A 17,612-nucleotide genomic window follows, 5' to 3' on the forward strand; every position below is an offset into this window, starting at 1 on the left:
CCCCCGTCCACCCTTCCCCCACCTCACAGAGCGTCAGGCTCAGTGTGAAATACCCACAACCCAGCTTAATCCCAACAGTTGAGAATGAAGCTATCACCTTCAAAACAATGTCACCGTGCCCCCCTCCCCCCTCCCCCTCCCCCCGGGGACGCCGCTTCATCTGGCTGCGAGTGCCACAACCCCCCCCCCCTAAATTCCACAGCACAGCCCCCACCCCTGCCTCCAGCCTCACACTCTAATTACCACACTGCCCCCGAGCGAGTGGCACAGATACACGCCCATAAACAAGATTGCTTAAAGATGTTGTTGTAAATAATTAGGCTCCCACGTGCGGCAAGGCCTGGGCAGGCCAGACGGGGTCCGGCCGGGGGACGGCAATGCCGGGGCACAAAACGCTGTCCAAGATGGCCGCCCGAAGCCAGACCTGTTCATTACGAATTTTAACTGCCGGTTTTGGTAAAGCAGTGACAATTCCACAAGATCTCCGGGATCCGAAGGGGGGTGTCGGGACTGCAGAGACCCACCGCCAAGACAAGTTAGTGTGGACAGATCCCAAATGAAAACACAAGGGATCATCCGCAGTCTTTCCTCGCAAGTAATGGCAGTTATTTAGTTAAACCAATCCATGTTTAAAAAAAAAAAACACATATACTACAAAGAGATGAAAGGTGTAGAGAAAGAAAACTAAACACAACAAAGCCTCGACAATTTGTACCGACTAATGTCTCAAGCCCAAAACCACTGCATGGAACACCTGTGAGACTCAAGTGCATAGTTCTTTGAAACAGTCATTAGCTCCTTTGAATAAACATGTTGGTGGGTGAGTCAGCGACGTCTGGGAATGCAGAACTAGTGGGGAACCCCTCGAGTCACATCTGAAGGGGTGTGGGAGAGGAATCTCAACACTGTGGCACACAGATCCAGCTATTCCCAATATCCCAGACAAAGTAGCTGGACTTCAACAGGAGATTATCGGACCCATCAACAGGGATGTAGTAATTCAGTGGTTTCAGAAGTTCTGAGCTTGACAAAAAAAGCTGAACAAAATTGGAAAAACAGTACGATGGATAAGGAAGCACTGTTGACTGTGTTAACTGAGCCAGTGCTAAGGTAAAGAATAAGTGGTAATTATTTGTGCCTTTGTCTACCATTCAAAAATAGGTACTTAGTTAACAGTAGTCAATCCTTACTGTTCCAGGGAGATCTCAGCAAGATGGCAGACCAGAACTTAGTAGGTAGAGAGAACGAGTCTGTCTGGCGGGTCACCGAGTTTGCTGTTCTCTGCAAAGTGTGCTAGAGGACTTTAGAGGAAATCTGGGATAACGGACTTGATTCCTTGTTTGTTTCCAGCACTGGAGCAGCAGCAGCTGCAGATAGCTGGACTGCCAACCTGCAGGTTGAGTCCAGTAGGCGCTATAAAGCTTCAGAAAAGCGGTTTGACTGGCCTGCCTATTTCATACAGCTTTATTGCCTTTAAATTGCAATTGCATTGGAAACCCCCTCGAAACAAGCACACAAAATAAGCACACATTACACATCTCCAAAAGGTCAACTCTTCATGTTGCTTTAATACAGCATTGCCCTTTGGCTCATCCTGTTTGCTATCAGAGAGGGGGAAACCCCTCGATCGCACGGGGAATGTGTTTTTGAAGACACTTTGTTACCGGTCGGTGCAAGGGGTGTCTGACTGAACAAATAAATAATGAAAGATAATATTTTCGTTTCGGTGCAGCTGTCTCTCAAATTGCTCGGAACGGGCCAAAAATGGCAACACCACCAAGAGAAAAGCCGATTCATTTGAGCGCATTAGAATAACCCGGCGACGCGGAACATTCTGACTTGCGCGCTTGCCTTCCATTGGGGCTGAAATTGAGCCATTTTCACTTGGGGCCCCCCAAGAAAACAACCCCAGACCTTAATGAATGATTCAAAAAATTTTGGAAACACTCCGCTTTTCATACCACAAAGCTGTTTGGGATCCCTGTCCTCACCCTGCAAACAGCTGACCAGTTTAAAAAGCCATTATCTGAGATTACGCTGAAAGACACACCACATACATTCAGAAATCCCGCCCTGCCTACAAATTGTACCCAAGCCAAAATTCCCTCAGCATTCCACTATTAAGTAAGTTAGAACACGACTACCTGACGCATTCGACATCCAAAGTCTTTTTCATATGGAGCGTAATAATCAGTAAACAAGGATTTAATAACCCAAACCGTACACGCTGTGTAAACATTTGTGAGTATGAGTTTATCATTGACTCCTTAAACAAGCAGCTGTGTGTGCAAGACCAGAGTTGCAACAGCTCACAATAGCTTGCTTATGTGATGACTGCAACATAATATAACAGATTAAAGTGAAAGGCCTCTCATTGCTATTAGTATTATTACGATTATTAGTAGTAGTATTAAGACACAAGAGTTGCATTTAAGCAGACCAGGTCATTCTTTCGTGTGAGTGCTTGTACAGTGCAAACATTATGCTCTGCAGAACAATGCTGACATGGTTAAAGACATATCTTTCTTCAGGATCTCATTGGCACAGTTACAGAGAGGTATGTTATCAGATTAATTTGAGCTGCTGACACAATATCTTTTTTGCCCTTAAGCAAACTTTTGCCAGAGCACTTTAAAATCAGCCTTAATGAAAGATTAGATAAAGGTGTCGTTTACATAAACTTGTAAAAAAAAAAAAAAAAAGGTTTGTTTCACTACCTTTTTGTCCCTTAATTTTATGATCTTGGCAAAACATGACTATAGACCAGGGAATGGCTAAGGTTTGGCAATCACTAAAGACGGGTCATGTGTGACACCTTTGTGGGATAGGGTCAGCATGGGGTGGGGCGAGGTGGGGTGGGGGTGGACTCCAGTGGGAATACAGCTGATGACCTCTCCTGATTACCTCTGACCCGTAAGAGGTCACAATGCAGTCAAAGCAACCAAAGCCCTTACGGGGCGCAGAACGGACAGATATTGACTCTCACCCTGTTGGACGGCCCCGCGTTACGGCTCAACTCCTCGTAAGCCCCCACGTTCTCCCAGGTGGCGACGACAGCGTAGGTGGGTGTGAAACGCGCGTCCGGAAAGCCCCTGTTCACTTCATGCGCTACCCGGTTGAGCACGCTGGGAGACTCCTCCAGCCGGTAATAGATGGCGCCTTTGCCGCGGCTTGTGTCGATGTCGGACAGGAAGGGCGCGATGGCGGGGAAGTCGGTGGGGAAGCTGTCGTCCACATACTGCTTCTCCATCGGAAGGTCCTGGGTTGATATAATCCCATTGGTGGCCACCTGAGGACGGAGAAGGGGGAATTATGACACCTTCATTCATTTACCAGGGCCTGGACAGCACAGTAGCCTACTTAATGCTCAGAGTAGCTACAGAGTTGACAATTGTGTTGTGGTCTTCTAACGCAACTCATAGGCCTATATAGTATATACTCATTTATTTCCATCCTGAAATGTCTTGGAACACTGCTTGAATTGTTTTAAATATATATATATATTTTATAAAATCAAATTGCTAGACAATACTCTGGAAGTACCATCTGTTCATACGTTTGACTTGGCACCCGACACTTGCCTCCGTTAGAGTGGGCAGTAGATTACACCCTGCTAACTGCACTACATAAAATGTTTTAAACGACTTTACATCTGGTGTGAGGCCATGATGACAGCTTTACTATTCCATCTCGAGAGTTCGATCACTTTTTCAGATTCCAGCACACTACGGATGTCGATCTGTTAGCGCAACAAAAATTGATTCTTTTGTCCCCGACTCTCCGGGAGTGGTCAACTCGGCTCATGCATAAACCCTTTTGAGGAATCCCACGTGTGGTTTAATTTAATAATGTTTCGCAGTTACAACGGAAGTTCAGTACCACGGTCTGAAGAGAAAACAAACAGTCCACAAACCATTTGCCATTGCGTGGGTTATTCTGGGTCATAGCGTACAACTCACTCATCCACTCTGAGTGAGTTATGAGTTCTCTTGAGTTTAAAGAAATCTCAGGCATTAGGTTTATTCACTTGACTACAACAAGTGAATTATATAGAGTCAGCATAATATAGACAGAAATCCTACTAACTTGTTCAGAGAACTACCAACTTTAATATTTGCAATTCAAAACACAGTGTAAGATTGATACCGATTTTGTCAACTTGATTAGTTCTTATCATACGAATCTTCTGCCTTCTTCCCGATTGCTAAAGGACCGCTCCATATACATATCTGTAGATCATATAAATGTTATTATTATTCATTTCTTTTTTTAAATTATTTAACTAGTTTCCATCCTATTTTCCTTACGCTATCACAAATAGGCCATGTCTTTCATTCACCAATATATACGTGTTGCAATGCACGTGCGCAGAATATGGGCATAGTTCACCAATGGTACCTTGAGATGATGTATAGTTAGTAATAGGACAAATTAATATATTAAAAAAACAGTGTCCCAAGTCGAAAATAAAATGTTCTGTATTTGATTTACTTACGTATAAATCGGTGAACTGCGCTTCATAGAATAACATTGGCTTCTTTAGCTCGAGAGCTTCGGAGGTTTCATCGTCCCCCTCCTGAAGAATTAAATCGCCGTTGACTGGCCCATAGGGGAAAATGTCTTTCCTTTGGATGGCTGTTACAAAATAGACAGTCCATGAGAGTTTGAGAAACAGTATTGTCAATTTCATCCACATCTTCATGGTGCGACTAAAATCGACGCGGCATTGATCAGGATGGGGAAACGGCGACTGACACCCAGGAGCGGGGGATCGACCAGAGCTGATAGGAAGCAGAGGGGATCTCAATTTGTATAGGAATTTCAACCCTCATCAACTTCTACCTCTGACCCAAGTACTCAAGAAAAGTAAAACAGGAGGGATCTAGTGCTGCAATAGTCGCTGATTGGCTACATTGCTCCTGACTGGCAAGACACTGGACACCATCTGGTTTTCATTTTAAAATTCTAAGGTTTTTTTTTTTTTTTTTTTAATCACTCACAAAAGAGTTTCTCATAGCTCTTCGTCCGCCTCGATGCGAGCAAATGTTTTAGTCACAGCAGGAGTGACAAGTCTATGAAAGATTATAGCTACTTGATAATCGACTCTCTTTTGACAATATTAAAAAAATCTTTACTTCATTTATACAGTCTAAAACATGCTTTCCGCGATACAATGTCCTTTCATACGATTAGACTGGGCAAATTTAAACCACTATAAGGTAAACCGCAGTTGTAAATGTCCGATATTAAGAAGGCGCAAATGGTTAACATATTAATACTATATGAGACCTACATTAGTAAGAAAAATTGAATTATAAAATAAGAAATCCGGAATTATAAGTAAGTAATCCTGAAGTAATTGACGTAATCCGGGACAGGGCAGATCAGGCACAAATTAATAAAATCAGGTATGAGGCACAAGTAATAGGCTTCTCATTGTAATCCAAAAATCTAAACAGTATCACTTGCAGAATTTATATCATAACAATTCTCATTAAGTATGCGCTTTTAGATTAGACGCTTGGTCAATGAAACCAACGAGCAACTCATTGAAACATTAAAACAGCGATGCAACATTTGTAACTGTGCGGCGTATTTCCTTTCGTTTGTCATTTAATTCTTTAGAGACTCGGTTTTCAGTTGATTGGCTTGGAATTTCTGTTCGAGTAATATCAGATTATTAACATCTAAATCTTGTTAATGTTTTTTTTTATTTATATTTAAGTATAATTCACCACAGCCTTTGGAGAGAAATAATACAGTTTTAATGTTTACATCAGGAATTTCAACCAAGTAATAACCCATGAAATTGTAGTTCCAGCGGAATGAAAATGAACCGAATGTCTCTGTGGCGCACAGCGCCACCTTGTGACGCACCATGATTATTGTCAACAGGTCGAGGGAGTGCTGTTTGAATCGTCGGTTAATTAACCGTAATAGTGATAAATGTTATAGATGTCCCAGAAACTCGCGCTGTTTTAGGAAAGCACTTGGAAAAGCCTGCGAACATGAAAAAGTATAACTATGCCATGAGAAAAGTATAACTATGCCAGAATTCCTCAGGATGGCAATCTTGCCCAACATAATTGAAATATTATTATTATTATTATTAGTAGTAGTAGTAGTAGTAGTAGTAGTAGTAGTAGTAGTAGTAGTAGTTTAAAACAATAATCATCATAATATCGTTAATAATGACCATTTAGCACATTTCCAATATTGTTTACTATTTTATGAAATTGTACTCTAGTTCACAGAAGGAGCAATCAAATCTCCATGTTGCGTTTTCGTTTGAAACCGTTTTTCCTTCATTCACTCAGTCAGTACCGCATCTATTGTTACATCATTGTTTTATCAGAATAGCCTTTTATATGCCCAAGGCTGCATAAGAGTGTTCCGTAACGCGTCACGTTTGGTCGAGCGAGACATGCTTCAGGAAGTAGTGTTCTCAGTCTGTCAACAATTTGTACAGTACCAGGGGACTATAGACATACCAGGCGAGCGTGCTCACATGATCAACACACTACAACTCCCACGCATTCCGATATTTAAGTCCGCAAGTTTCCGCAAGCAGCACTAAAAACATCACAGAATGGCCTGCGAGTTCTGCATCATTTCAACGCTCGAGAAGAACTCCGTTCTATACCCAATAGCGCTATTCACAATGGGTTTGATTGGGAATATCATCGCTCTTTGTATAATATATCGACACAAAAATATCACACGGGGCAGGCATGTTTCAGTTTTTTATGTGTTGGTCTCAGGGTTGGCTTGGTCGGACCTACTGGGAAAAGTTTTACTGAGTTCAATGGTATTGGCGTGTTATGCGCTTTCCAAGTGTCTGGAGCAAATCAACACGAATCTGTGTAACACTTTTGGGTTGCTCATGTCTTTCTTTGGGCTGTGCCCCACGCTAATCCTACTGGCGATTGCAGTGGAGTGCCTTCTCTCCGTTGGATATCCTTATGTCTACAATCGGCAAGTTACGCGGAGGAGAGCGCTGATGTGCCTAATCAGCATCTATGTATTCTGTCTTCTCTTCTGCGCCCTGCCACTTATCGGTTTCGGGGACTACAAGCAATACCGGCCCGGGACCTGGTGCTTCATCACACTGAATAGCATAAAACCGTTGAACAAGGCGTTCTCCTTGCTGTACGCCACGCTGTTGACGTTGGCTATCCTGGCTGTGGTTATCTGCAACATGCTAGTGAAAATCAACCTGATTAAGATGTACAAGCTTACCCGCAAGAGGAGCATCTCCACCGTCAACTCGCTAATGAGAGCAGCCGCGTCCCCCCGGCATTCGGAGGAGCTGGATCACTTGGTCGTCCTCTTGCTGATGACTTTGAGCTTTGTCATTTGCTCCATCCCCGTAACGGTACGTCCTCTCTCACACCAAACGGAGTTTAACTGCACCTTTAAACACTTTCAGCTTTGTGCCAAACGCTCCGCTCCGCACGCTTACAATAGTTAAGAGCCTATATTTAATGCTGAAGGAAACGTGGTATATAAACTTATGGCAGGGACTGAACACTTCAACGTCTCTAGTTCCTTCAGTCCTCCAGAAGAAAGTGACGATATACCCCAATTTGCATTAAAATAGGCAATTAAAAACGCTAGAATATACAATCTGACCTCAAGTCGACAAACCAACAGCATGTAAAACTGCATTAATTTAATGTGAAACGACTTTAAACTCCATAACGTGGATTTCACCTGCACGAAAATTATTTGCATATGGCGCGACAAATTACCAGTACACTTACAGTGTACAGAGAACGTATGAATAGTCATAGACTGTTATAGAGTTACTTTGTGTCAGAGTCGTATGACGGTGTTCCAGAGGTGACAACTTTGTGTGTTCCCAGAAATCTTGATGGAAATTTCGAATTTCACATTTTCTTTCACCTTATTTTCTCATCTTTAGTTAAAATGATGTGCTAATCAAGAGTATTTAAGTTTTCAGTAGAATCACAAAAATTGAACTTGCACAATGGTTATCAATCCAGGTCATGGAGCTATGGCTGGTTTTTGTTTAAACCTGTATTGCAATTCCTGAAGCATCAACAGTTCATTTTTTTTTTTTTTAAATAATGAATATTCCACGTTAATTTAGGGACATTCACGCAGTCAGGTCAGTTTTCACGTTGTTACGTGCCATGGCTAATGATCGATTTCAAAAGAAACTGAATTAATTCATTGATAATTGACATAGGCTACAGCTGTAATCATTTACGTGCGGAATGTATAGGCCTACATTATACTAACCATGCGGGGAAAGTTAAAAGACACATCCAACTCTATTGCAATAACCTAGGTATATTGTGTTAAAGTGTGTTTAAGGAACACTCAATTAAACACCAGATTAGCAGGAATGAAAGCAGCAGGCGCAGGGAGAGTCTACTCCAGGATCAGGGTTGAAAACCACTGAGCACCTTTTCTGAACACAAATTTGTTAAATATTTAGAAGAGTTTTCTTTCAATCTGTAGCATCCATTCCTCCTTGTATATGACGTTAGAGCTTTGAGGTCGGTTCACCCTTTAACCGTTAACGTACATCTTATCTACGTATCCCTCAGGTGCGGTTGTATATTGGCGCCTTTTCTTCTGACGAATGCGCAGCGCAGGAGGAGGAAAAGGACCTTTTGGCAATGCGGTTCCTCTCGGTCAACTCCATCGTGGATCCTTGGGTTTTCATCATCTTACGCACCTCACTCTGCCGCAAACAGGTGCACAAGCTGTTTGATAAACTGTTCCCTTCACGCGCGCCACGGACAGCCGCAAAAACACCAGATTCTCACTCTTGCGAGATGGCGTCGAGGGAGTCTTCGAAACAGTGGCCACACTCCGAGCAGCGTACGGGCCCCCCTGGAATGAACAGTCTGGGATGAATTTCAAGGGGCGAAACGGTGCGCACATACATTTCAAGATCCAAGTTCATGCTGCGCAGTGGGATTGCAGTCTTTCCTTTTTACTGTTCGTTAACCAATGTCAGCAGGAGCGACACAATTTGTCTTGGAAAACGATATAAAATCACCACACTGCTACCTAACTACGTGCAGCAAATACATCGCAAAAGGCCAGTATGGCTCGGGCTGCTGCGGAAGGCGCATGCTTTTATTTGGTTTACTTGAGGGTTAAGTCTAAACATTTCAGCGAGATTTTCAACTGTCCCCTTCAGTCATTAAAGTGACACTCCCATTTACAGTTAAGCATTTAGACACTCTAATATAGACAAACAACTGTCCAGCTGCAGTGGGGAGTTGATTCCACCGCTAGGGAGTAGAAAAGATACGTTACTTTAGGGAAGGGAAGGCGACGCCACCATATAATGCGGAGCAGAAAGGTCGGACAGGACTACAAGGTTGATAGTGAACTTCAGGTAAGAGGGGGCAGTTCCTCTTTGATTTGTATTTCATTTACCCGAAAAACTGGCTTGCAAGCGTTGTCTGGACCATTGTAAATTTATTTTCCAGCATTTTTGAAATCCAGAAATTCCGTTTCAAAATGTTTATTTTTCTTTTCTTTATTTACAGATTGAAATCAAACCAATAAAGGGTTGAGTGGCAAAACTTTTCTCAACTTTAATTTATTTTAATTTATTTATCTAAATCTATCTAAATCATTGAATGCCAGTAATTTTGGCCACCACTATATTTACTTTGGTTTCTGGGATTGCATAAGAAATGGGAAAGACGAGCAAAATATAATTTCAGTAATTGTGGAATGCACTAAAATAATTAAGGAACATGTCTTGATCTGTACATCATCCTGCCACACAGCACAATAAACCAAATGTATTTATTATAATGTATTTATTATTTTACTTGTAATAAGTGATATAAAGCATTCATGAAAGCAAAAGAAAATAAGAGAAGTACAACAAGACTGTTGGCCTGTGTTCCGCCCGTATAATCTATGCTAAGGGGAATACTTGGAAATCCCAAAAGAGAGCCTCAAAGGCATTTCATAACCAGGAATTGAGAGCAGAATTTGAACCATTTCCAACCCCGTCTCGTTTTACCATAACCTCAGGAAGTGCAAGCTCCTTCAGTTCATCAGTGAAGAAGTTCATGAGTGCATTCTAGCAGCATTCCGCCTTGATTTACCTTGCAGACGGGCAGACATGATAAAATGTAAAACAAAATTAAAGGTAACACACGCTAGCTAGGCGGCACGGATGGTGCAATGGGTAGTACTGCCGCCTCACAGCAACCTGTGTGGAGTTTGCGTGTTCTCCCTGTGTTCGCGTGGGTTTCCTCCAGGTACTCCGGTTTCCTCCCACAGTCCAAAGACATGCAGGTTAGGCTGATTGGAGAGTCTAAATTGCCCGTGGGTATGAGTGTGTGAGTGAATGGTGTGCCCTGCGATGGATTGACGACCTGTCCGGGGTGTATTCCTGCCTTTCGCCCAATGTATGCTGGGATAGGCTCCAGCCCCCCTGCGACCCTGTTCAGGATAAGCGGGTTAAGATAATGGATGGATGGATGGACACACTAGCTATTGAGTCAGAACAGCGCTTCATCTTTACATGCATATCTTTCCATTACACCGACAGTGTGTGCCGGGTAGGCCATTCCTATTCATTGCTGATATAAGCCGAACACAGCTTTCCTCCAGTGCAGCCCAGAGAAACCGGACCGCTCCCATCCTCATCTCGGTTTTTGGATCATGTGTCATGCTCGAGATTTCCCTCGTAATTTGTGTACAACTCCCTCACTGGTGTCCTGTTTCACAATTCTGGCCAACCAGGATGTGTGTTTGGGACGCCGGGGGGAGAATATTCAGTACAGACTCACCTGTTTGTTACAGTAAAACAAGAGATTGACATTCCATTCAAAGCTACGTGCCTTACTCGGCATAATTATTGGATGGGCCCATCAATGTTGGCTCTAAAGATCACTATAGAATATGGTTTCAGAAATGGGGAGTTCATCTCAAGTTGAAGTCATTGAGGAGCGTAGATCTAAATAATGGCTTCCATGTGGGGTGTAAATAGACAGATTTTAAGTTTGTTTCATTGTCGCCTGAAAGGGAAGTTAAAAATAATTATGTCTTTATTTAAACAGCTTTCATGTTTTCCCAGGAAGTGTCCAACACAGAACAGAACAGAGGAAGTTAACAATGCCAGGCTCCCCAACTGTACCCCCAGGGAATGCATATGTACAATACCACAAACCAGTCCGCATTGTAAATATCTTGACAAACCACCACGCGTGCCAGCCTTAGACTCTGGTGCCAGCACACTGACATACTGACAAGTGTCACAGCTAGTGTAGGCTCTGCAGTTCCTGTCGCTGGAAAACGCTTGAATGTAATTCCCCATAATGACCACCAGAGAGCGACAGAGGAAAAAACAAAACCGAGACGCACTTCAGCGGTGTGTGTATCCTCCCTCCCTTCAATCATGTCCTCCTCCTATTCGGAATTTTGGGGGGAGGAGACGAGTGGAGGAAAGGAGGATACACTTTTTGATTGCTTGATTTTACAATGTACAGTACATTACACCTGTGCAGAGGAGGAAAATCGAACCTGCAGTTTTAAAGTGCCCCATTCCCTAACAGTACAACACTGCTGGAGCACTATAGAAATAAACCAATTGTACCCATGATCTGCAACAACTTGAACATGCTTCTAGGACAGGAAAATATGTAGATTCTGTGATAGATCAACATAAATAAAATAGAGGAGAAGCGCCACTTGAGGAAACAATGGTCCGTTGCCAGAGAGTGGCCTGTGGTTAAGGTACATGACTGGGACACGTAAGGTCGGTGGTTCGACCCCCGGTGCAGCCAAAATAAGATCCGCACAGCTGTTGGTCCCTTGAGCAAGGTCCTTAACCCTGCATTGCTCCAGCGGAGGATTGTCTCCTGCTTATTTTTATCAACTGTTCATCGCTCTGGATGAGAGCGTCTGCCAAATGCCATTAATGTAGTGTAATGTTACAACTTCCCAGACCGGTTTCTTTTGCAGTGCCTGTGGCAAGGTATGTCACTCGCCTATCGGCCTGTTTACCCACAGGACATCCCACCAGTAAACCTCTGGATGCAAATTCCCCTGTTTCTCAAAGCCTACTACTGCAGAGAAGGATCTATGACACTTCATTATCATCCAAAATACCCTTCCAAGATACTGTAGCTCCAGGAACAGGGTTCCAGGAAAGCAAAATATGCAGATTCTGTGCTGTATTTGCTGTGCAAATTTGCTGTATACTACTGATAGTCACTGGAGTGCAGGGCTGCCAAACCCTGTTCCTGGAGTCTACCATCCCAATTTGGCTCCCCCGATTATGCAAATGAGCAGCTCAAAGAAATCTCTATCTATTGAATGAGGTGTGCTTTGTCAGGGTTGTAGTGAAAACCCACAGGACAGTTGATCTCCAGGAACAGGGTTGGGCAGCCCTGCTCTAGCTGTTGAATGAGGTGTGCTTTGTTAGGGTTGGAGTGAAAACCTACATGACGGTAGATCTCCAGGAACAGGGTTGCAGTTGAGCAGTCTGTAAAGAGAAGACTGTGGGCAAAACCGAACCTCCCTTTTTGCAAAATAAAAACGTGGGAAACTAAGTAATTCATATCCCTGGTATATGCTATAAAACCTTATTTTTTAAATATATATTTTTTACAAAGAAATGGTTTCATTTATTTAATGATGCCTTCAGATAACAAGGATATACTGTGTGTGTGTGTGTGTGTGTGTGTATATATATATATATATATATATATATATATATATATATATATATATCATCATCATTTCCTATCAGCATTAAATAATTTGTTTGAGCATAAATAGCATTTTAAATAACATTTTACGAGGTAAATAAAAGTTCTGTCATAAAAGTTGAGAAAATGTATTCCAGTCACTGGATGATGATATTTCCAGTGCAGCGCTTGCGTTACAAGCATTAACCTCTGTAATTAAATAACCCAAAGGCCAAGCCATGAATCAACATTTCCATTTAATGGCACTCTGGGCGGTTCAATTACTGCGTGAATTATTAAAGGAAATAATAAAAGTCAAGTCACTATGATAATGCATGAGTTCAGGCATAGCACAGGCAATTACATCTCCTGAGGAAGCCGAATCCACTCCAGTAGCCATCAGTTTGATAACAGGGGACTAAAGAATGAGAAATAATAATTTAGAAACCGTAAATGATAAATAATTTCTCGACACTGATAAAAATAGTTGTATGCATTTCTACAACTTTGACAATAACTGGGCACAAGGCTTCACACCAAAATATGTTATCAATGCCCAAAAAAGAAAAACCTGTCTATGAGGTGACAACTCTCTTTTTTTATATTCAATTTTGGTGAGCAGCCATTTCCATAGCTTCATACAACAGACTTCTTTCTCAATAACCGGGCACTATCATACTGTGCTGGTGTGGAAGGTCCACTGTAGCTCCTGAGCACACAGTCTCCGTCTTCACTTAAAGCTTTGATTTTTTACGAATATTCATTTCATATTTACTTCCCTTCATTTCGCCCCAGTCTGCTGTGAAAAGCGCAGTGGAGATAAAGGTCTGGGTTGAATGGAATGAGGCTGCAGCAGTTGCGTTCATTCAGCCTGTCGGGGGGATTGTCCGATGTTTGTCCGAAACTGCTGATGTCAGTGCGACAGCAGGTTCTAGAAGGGGTGGGGTCGCCGGCGACGCACGTGGTGGCGAGCACGACAATGGAAGGGGCAGATGGGGGACTTGTTTTCGGGAGCAGTCAGTAAATAGTGTGTGGGGGACACGGAGGGGTGAGAGCGGGATTTCGGGGGCACAGAAGGGGTGTAGAGAAGGGCACCAGAGATCATAGCGACTTTGTAAAACCTTGTGTGTATATGGAAAATGATGTTATATTTTCAATGGCAAGCAATGTCCTTGCATGCAGAAACTATAACTTTATATCACGCTTTTATCCAAAGCCAATTGACACCTCTCCTTCACCCATTCACACACACTCACACACCAGGCAGGGGAATAGAGATTAACGGGCCAGAGGAATGGATTAGCTCTGGTTTCAGAACACATCTTTTATTTAGTTAGGCTTATTTCCATGGCAACATATCCAGGATCTTCGACCTGCTCGAAACCCAGGGTCACACAATACATTGGCTTGGCAGTGACTTAAAAATGACACCCCACCAAGCCAATCACACTTCTTAAAAACTGTTCATTGAAACTATGACTGTAGAGTAGTGAGGGCTTAATAAGTATAGTGTCTGTATTTCATACCATAGATAACAGGTTTTATGTTGTGACAGCAGTTGCAAGGTTACTGTGTAATAGACACACACTGAGTTTACAACTCTCAAATTCTTATGGGCATCAAATTTTTTTTACAAATATTCCAATATTACATGACATTACATTAATGGCATTTGGCAGACGCTCTTATCCAGAGCAACATACAGTTGATTAGACTAAGCAGGAGACAATCCTCCCCTGGAGCAATGCAGGGTTAAAGGCCTTGCTCAAGGGCCCAACGGCTGTGCGGATCTTATTGTGGCTACACCAGGATTAGAACCACCGACCTTGCGTGTCCCAGTTATTTACCTTAACCACAGGCTGCCCTGTATGAAAGTTATTATTGTGCCTAACCTACATTTATATCGTTTGCAGTCACCTGCATTATGGCAAGTGGTGGACACTTAATAATTTAATAATTCACAGTTTTAGAAATACACTCGCTGAGTACGTTAGTAGGAACAACTAATCAGCCAATCGTTTCGCAGCAGTGCAATGCATAAAATCATGCAGATTTCAGTTAATGGGTGGCTGAGATGATTCCAAACTGACAGGGTTTATTAAAATTAATATTAAAACAGGATTTTCTGGGGTGGTGAGGCCCAGTGTGAGATGATCTCACGGGGCCCATAGTCCCTGGTGGCTCACACTTTCCTCTCCTCAAGCTGTTGCAGATGTATTTGTATGGTTGCTACAGACTTAGCCTATCTATATTTTGTACGTAGCTTTGGCTAAATAAAATTTAATGTAATGTAATGTAATGTAATGTCATGTACTGTAATGTAAAGGTGCTGGCACCCCAGCTGTGTAATGCAGAGCACAGAGTCTGTCCTGTGACAAACCACCGGTGCTGCTGGATTCCTGTTTGCATAATAATGTGTGTTTAATAATTGCTGAATTCTCCACACCCAGTGTAAACCAGATTTTACCTGCAGGATGTGCAGTCACAGCCCTCGCAGGTAGTTGCCTGTAGCCAAGGGCAACGATGCTCTTTTTTGAACCCGAGGGTTACGTCATCAGGGAGCGTTGTCGCGGTAACCTGCACTCCACATTGTGTGAACGGGCAAACCGGCTGAGCTAACCCTGCTCCATGCGGATGTTTTGATATTTTAGTGTGTTGATATTTTTGACGCATGTGTCACTTTGTTGCCCACTGGGTGGCAGTCTCGTGCCCAGGGGAACTGGAAGCAATTATGCTCTCTTTGGAGATTGCGCCCTATGAAATTCCATCCATCCATCCATTATCTTAACCCGCTTATCCTGAACAAGGTCGCAGGGGGGCTGGAGCCTATCCCAGCATACATTGGGCGAAAGGCAGGAATACACCCTGGACAGGTCGCCAGTCCATCGCAGGGCACACACACCATTCACTCACACACTCATACCTACGGGCAATTTAGACTCTCCAATCAGCCTAACCTGCATGTCCTGCATGTCCTGCATGTCTTTGGACTGTGGGAGGAAACCGGAGTACCCGGAGGAAACCCACACAGACACGGGGAGAACATGCAAACTCTGCACAGAGAGGCCCCGGCCGACGGGGATTCGAACCCAGGACCTTTTTTAGATTTTAGGTTTTCCTGGGTTTATTTGAAAAAATATTGGTGGTGAGTAAAGAAAAAGAAATCATTTTGCTTAATAAACACTTTTTTTTTTTTAGTTCAACAATCACTCAAATGAACTTGCCAAAAGGAGCTTGTGAATAAAAAGTGTAGTGGTTTCATTTTCATTTTCATTTTCTTGCAAGTCAAATTTAAAGAGAAATGTTCACACAGGAATGAACTTTTAATTTGAGCTTCCACTACAATGTTCTGAGTTACTACTGCATCCTCGGTGCCTTTGAAACTTCAGATACCTGTAGAAACAGGTGTCCAACTGTATGAAGTCAACGGTTCTTATTGCTCATTTGTGTAAAAGAGCCTCAATGCTTTAACTGACGGGCCTTCACGCACAGAAACAGAGTTCGTACTTCTTGGTGCCGGAACTAGTGGGAAAGGAACACTTTCTCTCGAATATCACAGGGCTTGGACCGGGGTGATTGGTGCTGCGGGCTGCACTGCCAGAGGCACTTGAACAACCCACACACACCCACAATCTTACTTCTCAAAAGAACGGAGGGTGGCGGAAATGCCGACCGCGTACGTGGGTGTAAACAACACCCTATGTCTTGACGACTTTGACACTAACGTCTGGCATCAGAAGACAACATGGCTCAGGCAGTAAGAGCAGTCGTCTGGCAGGAGGGTTGCCGGTTTGATCCCCCGCCCGGGCTGTGTCGACGTGTCCCTGAGCAAGACACCTAACCCCCAAATGCTCCTTGCATGGCAGCCAATCGCCGTTGGTGTGTGAGTGTGTGAGTGTGTGAGTGTGTGTATGAATGGGTGAATGAGAAGCATCAATTGTACAGCGCTTTGGATAAAGGTGCTATATAAAAATGCCAACCATTTAGAAGACAGTGTCCCCCAGAGACACAGGCATGGGAGCCATTCACGGGGCTCAGAGGGGACATGTTCCTTGCACTTACCCAGACGGTTGTAACATAAACGTAACATAACCCACCCCCACACCCCTGAGTACTTTGTATGGCCCCCATGATTTTTAATGACAGCACCAAGTCTTCTAGGCATGGAATGAACAAGTTGACAACATTTTGCTACATCGATCTTTTTCCATTCTTCAAGAATGACCTCTTTTAGAGACTGGATGCTGGATGGAGAGTGATGCTCAACATGTCTCTTCAGAATTCCCCACAGGTGTTCAATTGGATTCAGATCAGGAGACATACTTGGCCACTGAATCACTTTCACCCTGTTCTTCTTCAGAAATCCAACAGTGGCCTTAGATGTGTGTTTAGGATCATTGTCATGTTGGAAAAGTGCATGACGACCAAGGGCACGGAGTGATGGTAGCATCTTCTCTTTCAGTATAGAGCAATGCATCTGTGAATTCATGATGCCATGAATGAAATGCAGCTCCCAGACACCAGCAGCACTCATGCATCCCCACATAAGGACACTGCCACCACCATGTTTTACTGTAGGCACCATGCATTTTTCTTTGTATTCCTCACCTTTGCGACGCCATACAGTTTTGAAGCCATCAGTTCCAAAAACATTTATCTTGGTCTCATCACCCCAGAGTATAGAGTCCCAGTAGTCTTAATCTTTGTCAGCATGGGCCCTGGCAAACTCTAGGTGGGCTTTTTTGTGCCTGGGCTTTAGGAGAGGCTTCCTTCCTGGACGGCACCCACGCATGCCATTCCTCTGCAGTGAACGCCGTATTGTGTCACGAGAAATAGTCACCCCAGTTTGGCTTTCTACTTCCTTAGATAACTGCAGTGAACTTGCATGCCGATTTTCTTCGACCCTTCTCATCA

The 17,612-nt window shown here is 43.3% G+C and overlaps 2 protein-coding genes across 2 annotated transcripts in view; one reads left to right on the top strand and one right to left on the bottom strand.

Annotated features, from left to right (window-relative positions):
- Positions 1 to 4,836, bottom strand: part of nid2a (nidogen 2a (osteonidogen)) — a 36,888-nt gene extending 32,052 nt beyond the window's left edge. Inside the window, exons 1-2 of the mRNA XM_061256961.1 lie at positions 4,496 to 4,836; positions 2,987 to 3,289 (exon numbers count right to left, since the gene is read on the bottom strand). Of these exons, the coding sequence (XP_061112945.1) occupies positions 2,987 to 3,289; positions 4,496 to 4,702 (510 nt within the window). The 5' untranslated portion in view covers positions 4,703 to 4,836. The remainder of the gene's footprint in view (positions 1 to 2,986; positions 3,290 to 4,495) is intronic.
- A 1,755-nt stretch (positions 4,837 to 6,591) lies between these two features.
- Positions 6,592 to 9,569, top strand: LOC133141827 (prostaglandin D2 receptor-like). The gene is made up of 2 exons (XM_061262603.1): positions 6,592 to 7,375; positions 8,577 to 9,569. The coding sequence occupies exons 1-2, from the start codon at positions 6,662 to 6,664 to the stop codon at positions 8,886 to 8,888; spliced, it is 1,026 nt and encodes a 341-aa protein (XP_061118587.1). The 5' UTR covers positions 6,592 to 6,661; the 3' UTR covers positions 8,889 to 9,569.
- Positions 9,570 to 17,612: the final 8,043 nt, after the last annotated feature.

Source organism: Conger conger, chromosome 1 (genome assembly GCF_963514075.1).
Source record: "Conger conger chromosome 1, fConCon1.1, whole genome shotgun sequence".
NCBI lineage: Eukaryota > Metazoa > Chordata > Actinopteri > Anguilliformes > Congridae > Conger > Conger conger.

What these genes read in the sequence shown, in the direction of transcription:
- LOC133141827 (XM_061262603.1), top strand. Translation starts at nt 6,662, where the DNA reads ATGGGTTTGATTGGGAATATCATCGCTCTTTGTATAATATATCGACAC. An exon ending in TTTGCTCCATCCCCGTAACG is followed by an intron (nt 7,376 to 8,576) that starts GTACGTCCTCTC and finishes CGTATCCCTCAG; the next exon opens with GTGCGGTTGTATATTGGCGC.